Source organism: Haliotis asinina, chromosome 6 (assembly GCF_037392515.1).
Source record: "Haliotis asinina isolate JCU_RB_2024 chromosome 6, JCU_Hal_asi_v2, whole genome shotgun sequence".
NCBI lineage: Eukaryota > Metazoa > Mollusca > Gastropoda > Lepetellida > Haliotidae > Haliotis > Haliotis asinina.
This window is the reverse complement of record NC_090285.1, coordinates 37,764,910-37,774,021: the sequence shown is the minus strand read 5'-3', so window position 1 is coordinate 37,774,021 and position 9,112 is coordinate 37,764,910. Positions and strand designations below refer to the sequence as shown.

General features: G+C 48.2%; 2 protein-coding genes and 1 pseudogene across 2 annotated transcripts; 2 read left to right on the top strand and 1 right to left on the bottom strand.

Moving 5' to 3' along the window:
• The first annotated feature begins 212 nt into the window (after positions 1-212).
• Positions 213-1,181, top strand: LOC137287847 (uncharacterized). The gene has a single exon (XM_067820229.1). It carries the CDS (start codon positions 213-215, stop codon positions 1,179-1,181), a length of 969 nt encoding a protein of 322 aa, XP_067676330.1.
• A 423-nt stretch (positions 1,182-1,604) lies between these two features.
• LOC137287846 (uncharacterized) lies at positions 1,605-2,105 on the top strand. Its single transcript, XM_067820228.1, has one exon. The coding sequence runs from the start codon at positions 1,605-1,607 to the stop codon at positions 2,103-2,105; it is 501 nt and encodes a 166-aa protein (XP_067676329.1).
• A 489-nt stretch (positions 2,106-2,594) lies between these two features.
• LOC137287845 (uncharacterized) lies at positions 2,595-7,222 on the bottom strand (annotated as a pseudogene).
• Positions 7,223-9,112: the final 1,890 nt, after the last annotated feature.

Genomic DNA, 9,112 nt, shown 5'->3' with positions numbered 1-9,112 from the left:
GAAGACTAAGAAAATGAAACTCTCTGTTGCCCGTCATCCCGCATCCCCCCCCCCCCGCCCCACCCACCCTATCGCATGTTAGCCCACACACCCATCCCCACCCTGCCACCTGTCATCCCACACCCTTCACCCAACCCAGACGCCCATCATCCTACACCCACATCCCCACCCTGTCGCCCGTCATCCCGCACCCCTCACCCCCACCTTGTCGCATGATAGCCCACCCACCCATCCCCACCCTGTCACCTGTCATCCCAGACCCCTCACCCCACCCTGTCGCCCGTCATCCCACACCCCCATCCCCACCCTGTTGCCCGTCATCACTCACCCCCACCCTGTTGCCCGTCATCCCACACCCACATCCCCATCCTGTTGCCCGTAACCCCCCACCCTGTTGCCCGTCATCCCACATCCCCATCCCCACCCTGTCGCCCGTCATCCCACACCCCTCACCCCCACCCTGTCGCATGATAGCCCACCCACCCATCCCCACCCTGTCACCTGTCATCCCACACCCCTCACCCAACCCAAATGCCCGTCATCCCACACCCCCATCCCCACCCAGTTGCCCGTCATCACACACACCCTCACCCCCACCCTGTCGACTGTCATCCCACACCCACATCACCACCCTGTCGCCTGTCATCCCCCACCCAGTCGCCTGTCATCATACACCCACGTCCCCACCCTGTCGCCCGTCATCCCACACCCTTCACCCCACCCTGTTGCCCGTCATCCCCAACCCAGTCGCCCATCATCCCACACCCCCATCCCCACACTGTCGCCCATCATCCCACACCCTTCACCCCACCCTGTTGCCCGTCATGCCGCACCCCTCACCCCCCACCCTGTCGCATGATAGCCCACCCACCCTGTCACCTGTCATCTCACACCCCTCACCCAAACCTGACGCCGTCATCCCACACCCACATCCCCACCCTGTCGCCTGTCATCCCACACCCACATCCCCACCCTGTCACCTGTCATCCCAGACCCCTCACCCAACCCTGACGCCCGTCATCCCACACCCCTCACCCCACCCTGTCTCCCGTCATCCCACACCCCCATCCCCACCCTGTCGCCCGTCATCCCACACCCACATCCCCACCCTGTCGCCCGTCATCCCACACCCACATCCCCACCCTGTCACCTGTCATCCCAGACCCCTCACCCAACCCTGACGCCTGTCATCCCACACCCCTCACCCCACCCTGTCTCCCGTCATCCCGCATCCCCATCCCCACCCTGTCGCCCATCATCCCACACCCACATCCCCACCCTGTCGCCCGTCATCCCACACCCACATCCCCACCCTGTCGCCTGTCATCCCCCACCCAGTCACCCATCATCCCACACCCCCATCCCCACCCTGTCGCCCGTCATCCCACACCCGTATCCCCACCCTGTCGCCTGTCATCATACACCCACATCCCCACCCTGTCGCCCGTCATCCCACACCCTTCACCCCACCCTGTTGCCCGTCATCCCCAACCCAGTCGCCCATCATCCCACACCCCCATCCCCACACTGTCGCCCATCATCCCACACCCTTCACCCCACCCTGTCGCCCGTCATGCCGCACCCCTCACCCCCCACCCTGTCGCATGATAGCCCACCCACCCTGTCACCTGTCATCTCACACCCCTCACCCAAACCTGACGCCGTCATCCCACACCCACATCCCCACCCTGTCGCCCGTCATCCCAGACCCCTCACCCAACCCTGTCGCCCGTCATCCCACACCCCTCACCCCACCCTGTCTCCCGTCATCCCACACCCACATCCCCACCCTGTCGCCCATCATCCCACACCCACATCCCCACCCTGTCGCCCGTCATCCCACACCCTTCACCCCACCCTGTCGCCCGTCATCCCGCACCCTTCACCCCAGCCTGTCGCCCGTCATCCCGCACCCCTCACCCCCACCCTGTCGCATGATAGCCCACCCACCCATCCCCACCCTGTCCCCTGTCATCCCACACCCCTCATCCAACCCTGACACCCATCATCCCTCACCCACATCCCTCACCCTCACACCCAACCTGTCGCCCGTCATCCCACTTCCCCACCCTGTCGTCCGTTATCCCACGCCCCCTCACCCCTGACTTCTCTCACTACACTCCCAAAACTTTTTATCCCACTCATTTGCCCGTACCATTACGCCAGGATAATTAGATCCCCAAAAAGGGGAACCGAAGGAAATTACATCAGAAGCAAATCATCTTACTCCGATATGCCAAATTAATCACAAAGTATTAGCCTGACGAAATATCACGTGGGAACATTATCAAAATTAACCTTCACGAAGAACATACCATTCTTTAAAACAAAAAATACATTCCACAAACAGTAACGGGTGCATGTTGATTAAACAGGGAACGCCATGTTGATATCTTTCTTTCTTTAGCTGTGGGTGCATTTTGGTCACAGCGGCTTCTTCCAACGCCATTGCTAGCTGAGACAATTGTGGAATGTAACACTGCTGTTCCTTATTACTTTGTCAACAGACAAATGCACAGACGCAACCATTCACCACTTTGAACCTCACAAATGCATTTAATTAAGGTCATAAATGACAACAGCATCTGGCCAGGTCAAAACTCTGCCTCCTCCAGGATATCCCGGTGCCCCATGTACATGACGGTTGTGGCAAGCATCATGTTGACAACTAGGTAATTCTCAATATTCAGCCGAACATTGGGTCATATGTGTGAGCCACTAGACGTTAGGCATTTATGACTCATTTCATTGCTACATCCTGAGCAACATCGCACGTCATCTGTAACTGGGGCACCAACACATGATCTCCATGTTGGACGAAGGACAGTTTTTTCTGATTCATAGAGTCGGCCTTCAGATGGATGTTTCAGTGCTTCTCCAAAAATATGACAGCTGCATTTACCTCCTCCAGAACCGTTCCACTGGTTGTTGACAGAACAATCCATGACTGTGTGGGCAACCCAGTATCCAGACTTCGACGGGTATTTTCTGGCGCGGATGGCCTCCTTTGGCTCCCGGGACCCAAGACAGGTCTCAGAACCCGCCACAGCCAGCACCTCTCTTGGCTGACTCTGGTAGTGAGGGCGGATGACAGCTCGGCATATGCAGGAGATGAACTGGGTATGAACAGGTTCACCCCACCGGACCTTCATGGTGCCGCTGTAGAAGTTCAGGCTTGTCCTGCAACAGATTGACTCCAAAATGATCCAGCTGTGAATTGGTGGGAAGGAGTGAATGCCGATATGCCGAACTCAAATAGCTACACCGATCACAATTTAACCCATGGGTGTGTGCGTACAATATCCTCTGTATGATGCTGATGTTATTGCACAAATGAACACTGGTTCCTAATTTGAAGTGGTCAATGTTATTTTTCGTGTGAGATAAAATCGAGCTGCCTTAGATGAAGTAAAAATTGTTACATCATCCCAGAATGACACACTAAGCAAAATAACGTTACTTTTCATTGAGGGGGTAGAAATCTTATGTATGTCTGTACTCAGCGTGTGAAGGGTGTACCGATTTTATTCTGTATTAGCATGTACTTGTGACGCAATCTAAGTAGACTTAGTCTCAGTGTATTTCGTTACACTCCACCACTGAGTCTAACAAAATCTTATGGGAGGTCGCGTCAGGTAACCTTTGAGAGTGACCAATCAGAACACAGCTTACCAAATCGCGAAAGTGGACATTCGCACATACCTTTTGAACTTTTTATCTCGAAACGGTTCGTACCCGAACGATTCCAAATGCTATTTAGCGTACGCTCGCCTCCGGGTGATGCACTTACAACCATGACAACGGTGAGTAAACAGGCGCTGAAAATGGTGTTTTGGGCAATATTCAAGGATGTCATCTTGCGGAAATATTAGCTAATGGTAACCATGTCAACAGAAACCCCAAAGCGTATATAGTGCAGGGTTTTTTTGGGTTTTTTTTTGTTATATGCAGATTTTTGTTTGTGGAGAGATCTGTGTTAGTGACCTGAATATTTTGAAAGTCCCTCCGATCCCTAAATAGTAGCCACTGTCTGATTGCTTAAATGTATTTAACGGTCTCGCGTGTGATTGGGTGATTGGGCGGTCACTGGTCGCTCAAAGGTTACCTGACGCGACCCTCTACTAGGTTTTGTCAGACTCGCTGGTGGAGTGTAACGAAATACACTGAGATTAAGTTTACTTAGACTGATTGTGACAGGAAATACGTGACAAGGTAACAATTCAGACATGAACACATTTCATTTTGTCGGAAACAATAGACATGTCTGACGTCAAACACCTGTCAAGATCCGACGCTCATTATGTCAATCACTTGATTGTCTGGTCCAGACTTCATCATTAGCAGACAACCGTAATATGGCTGAAGAATCCCGAGTGCAGCGTTAAACGACACATAAATGTTTCAAACACGCAGTCATCCATAACTACGATGACGGTTGGTGTATATATTTCAAAACAAAGGGGGTTCAAAACCTCAGTAAAGGAAATTATTATACGACACGAGGAGCAGAGTTGCCAAAGTATATCCAGCTGATCAAATAACAGATCACATATGCTTAAGGTCCATATTAATTACTCACTGTCTGTTTCTTGCTGGATCCCAGTACAAAACCTCTGCATCATCCGTTGTCACCAGCCAAAACCACTTGAAGGTGGCCGATATGGGAAGATAACTCTTCACCTTCCACACGTCTTGCTCTGTCTCCGACGGCCCGGAGTCAGCGTCAGCGGGATGTTCCGTGAGCCAAGTTCGGGGATCGAACCCAGAACTCCGATTTTAACCCGACTATTGGCTCCCGTGCCTTTCATCCCAGGTGGGACCTGTCACGCGACCAGTACAGTCTGTTCTGACACCGTGTGGAAATATGTGGACTAACAAAAATGCGGGAGCGAGCTAAATGCGGCTGTGTATCCAAGCAGATAGACAACAATAACGTCACGTGATACGCAGTTCCACCTTCATCTTGTGACGTCACGATACTGTGACTGCTACAGTTGTGACGTCAGGTGTGTGTCATCGAGAAAGCAGCTGTAGCTGAACTTGCATTACGTAGTCTGATGACTAAGAGAGCGTAACCAGAAATTTGTCTGATTTTTGCTTAACGCCACATTATTACAGCTGCATGATTCGGTCTGTAGTGAGTGAATGAGTGAGTTTAGTTTTACGCCGCACTCAACAATATTCCAGCTTTATGGCGGCGGTCTGTAAAATAATCGAGTCTGGACCAGACAACATGAGCATCGATCTGTGCTACTGGGAACGGATGACATGTGTCAACCAAGTCAGTGAGCCTGACCACACGGTCCCATTAGTCGCCTCTTACGACAAGCACAGTCGCCTTTTATGGCATGCATAAGGCCTATTCAACCCCGGGACCTTCGCGGGCCTATCCGAACAAGAAATGCATGGACCAGTGACAACGTTACTAGAACAGATTCAGGTCTGCAGATAACACAATATCAGGATAAGGTTCGCCTTATATATATTTTAATTCACCAGCAATGTTACAGTAAATATATATATCGGCCAACAAGAGTTCTCCAAACTCTTGACCAGGGAATAATTCGAGCCTTCAGGCATCAATTTAGGAAATTTCTTTGTAACTCGGACGGCTGTCTAATTCGGACTTTTTAGTCGGTACGGTCCGAATTAACCAGAGTGCACTATACTGAGAAAATAAATAAGGGATCACATGAAAGCACACGTGTTCTCTTATGGGTTTTTTTTCAGGGTTTCTTTAAAAAAATAAAAGAACACTTTCATGTGATTCCTTATTTTTTTCCTTCATTATATCAGGTATGATAAGAACAGATGGCCACCGGCCTTTGGCACATGTATATTGTGCGGTGTTTATGTACTATTCGCCATCATCGGATGCCAATACTCTGCAGTGAAGCTGTAGACATTCGGAGGTAGTGTGCGAACATTATGTAGGTATTTCAAATCGAAATTGAAACCACGTATGTACTTTCTTTATTTAATTGACATGACTCTTTCACCGAGATTTGTTGCCTCGCCACAGGAGAAATACAAGGTTCAGTGCAGGGGCACATGCTAAATGAGTTTGAATATGGTTTGCTAGGTGTTGAAGTTTTTTTTTTTTTTAGCCTTCGTGCAAATTGGATTTTGTCAAGAAACACTGACATTTCTCTTGCAATAATGTATTTATGTTTACAAAAAACAAAACTGACCCTTAGCTGTTTTCACGCAGTCAAATCCATTTATTTACTCTCTAGGGTTCCATGTTCAAGGAGCGGTGGGGTAGCCTAGTGGTTAAAACGTTCGCTCGTCACGCCGAAGACCCGGGTTCGATTCCCCATATGGGTACTATGTGTGAGGCCCATTTTCTGGTGTCCCCTGCCGTGATATCGCTGGAATATTGCTAAAAGCGGCGAAAAACCAAACTCACTCACTCACTCACTCACTCACTCCATGTTCCATATCCACACCTTGTAGCAACAGACTGTTTTGCACACACTTTCGTATCCGCCACGACTCAAACCGAATCCACTCAGCGGCGTGCACCAGAGGAATCCCCTCAGACTTTTATCATCTTTCAAAGTGTCACTGTTGAACTGTTCTAAGAGCGTCACACTCAACTCGCTTAAAATTTCTAAGCACCCCTTATCAACCTCCCATTTCTCCAAACAAACTTAAGTCAAATTTGAGTAAACGCATTCCTGAGAATGAACTGATATTGATATTTCTTATTTAAATGTGCAGTTGAGTTAAAAATTCACCTGTTTCAAACTCAGTCTGAAATCTAGGTAAACCCGTAAGTGTGTTTCGAGATATCGGGGATAGAGCCGTTTCGCCCACTTCTTCACTCCCGTTGTGACCCGTGAAGGTCCCGGGGTAGAATAGGCCTTCAGCAACCCATGCTTGCCATGAAAGGCGACTCAGCTTGTCGTAAGAGGCGACTAACGGGATCGGGTGGTCAGGCTCACTGACTTGGTTGACACATGTCATCGGTTCCCAATTGCGCAGGTCGATGCTCATGTTGTTGATCACTGGATTGTCTGGTCCAGACTCGATTATTTACAGACCGCCGCCATATAGCTGGAATATTGCTGAGTGCGGTGTAAAACTAAACTCACTCACTCACTCCCGTTGTGCTTTTGCAGACAAGGAAACATGTACTTACAGTTGTCTCCGTAGATGCTCCCACAGTGTACAACGTGGCATATAATCTGTTATAGGTGACACCACGCTCACAACCCATTTATTTGTCCGCCCACAGTCAATATAGGGAGTTGTGAACCTAACTGGCATCGTTTTATCGAAAACGTCAACTTGATAATAACGTGGACTTTTTGTTTTGTGGGTATTTTTGGGGTATCATGTACTTGAAAACTTGGATACCTTAAGATATCAGAACAACAATTTGGAATTGTTCTTTCGATTCGGTGTGACAACCATTCAGAGATCCAAATAATTTTTCAAGCAATTCCCATTTCTGTCTTTGTATGATTAACTGCAATTTTTTAGGATTTTTATATATATAAATGCTTAACCATAAATTCTCTCACCTTTAAATACCCAACATGGAAGTCATGTGACTATTGCAGTAGACTCCGGACAGTGGCTGTGGCTATAATATATGTATCATATAGGCATCGCCTACCATTAGCTAATGCTGTTGTAGAGTTTGGGAGCCACGACGCATCATACAAACACAAACCGGTTTAGTTATTTGAGTAAAGTATGCGTGGTATTATAGACCTAATGGGTTTTAAGTGATTCTTATGCGTTTTTCTACTTCAAGACTTGTAATGAATTGAAAAAATGTGATTTTTATTGAGTAAAACACATGGTCGCCATGATCTTTTCCCCAGGAGAAGGGCATATGGTTGTGTCTGTTTCAATTTAAACACGTACATAATAGTATGCGAATTCCGTCTTTCAGGACTGCCAAAATTTCTGTACCAGACAAAACTATATGTGTAATGTCGAATGCTGCTGTCTTCATCTCTACCGTCGACTCTTGTCTTCCCGTACTGGTCTCCTTGGTCTCGCTGGTTGGTCTCCCGACTGACCATATCAGTCAGGTTTTTATACATAGGGCCATTACGCCACATTGTGCAAGGTAACTGGCCCATGCACATGTACATACGTGTGATTCGACAACTTAGGGAGGTGTTAACTGACGTGTATTGATAGCGTTTGATAATTAAGGGTCCTGCCTGGATGGGGGTTAATGATAAGAGGGGATACACCGCATGTTTGCTGAATACATTACATAGACAAAGGGGATAGAATTTCGGTTCACTTTGGACATATATTGAAAGAAATAGATCGTTTGAATAAATGGAGTTTTAAGGAAACTTATTGAACTGATTTAGTCTATGACATTACCTTGTAAATGAAATGAGGCAACGGTTAAATGAACTCACGGATGTGCATGGGTACCGATCAACAAAGCATTCGACGCGCTACTACTTTCGTAGGCACTCGGTATACTATAGTAGAATGAAATGAGGCAACGGTTAAATGCAAACAAGTGCATAGGTCTCGTACCACAAAGTAGTCGTAACCCCTTTATAAACTACAGAGTTACGACAGGTCGTAAAGTTACGAACGCTTTGTGGATCGTGATTATGGTTCTGATAAGATAGCGTGTCTCAATTCGTAACCCCGAGGCCAAGATTTTCACGCAGATGATACAGGTCTACCACGACGAGTCATACGGGTGCAGGAAAACAATGATAAGAATTGCGTGTGTTCCAGTATAGGAACATGGAATACCTCACATACTTCAGTTGCTTTTTAGCTACAGATGGCCTCAGTTACTGAGTCGAAAATTGCTTCATGTCGTCCAGTTATTCACGAGACACCATGACCCGTCAAGATCCGGGTTAGAATTGGTCATAAGTAATGCATGCTTGTCGTAAGAGCCGATTAACGGGGTCGAGTAGCCGGGCTCTGTGACTTGCTTGACACACTGCATCGTTTCCCAATTGCGTAGATTGATGGTCATGCTGTCGATCACTAGACTGTCTGGTCTAGACACAGACACAGTCTTATTCACAGACCGTCGCCATATAGCTGAAATATTGCTGACTGCGGAGTAAAAGTAAATCTACTCATAGACCTTAGACACCTGGGACAATTA

Excerpts from the sequence above, each read along its gene's own strand:
- LOC137287847 (XM_067820229.1), top strand. The coding sequence starts at position 213 with ATGATAGCCCACCCACCCATCCCCACCCTGTCACCTGTCATCCCAGAC.
- LOC137287846 (XM_067820228.1), top strand. The coding sequence starts at position 1,605 with ATGATAGCCCACCCACCCTGTCACCTGTCATCTCACACCCCTCACCCA.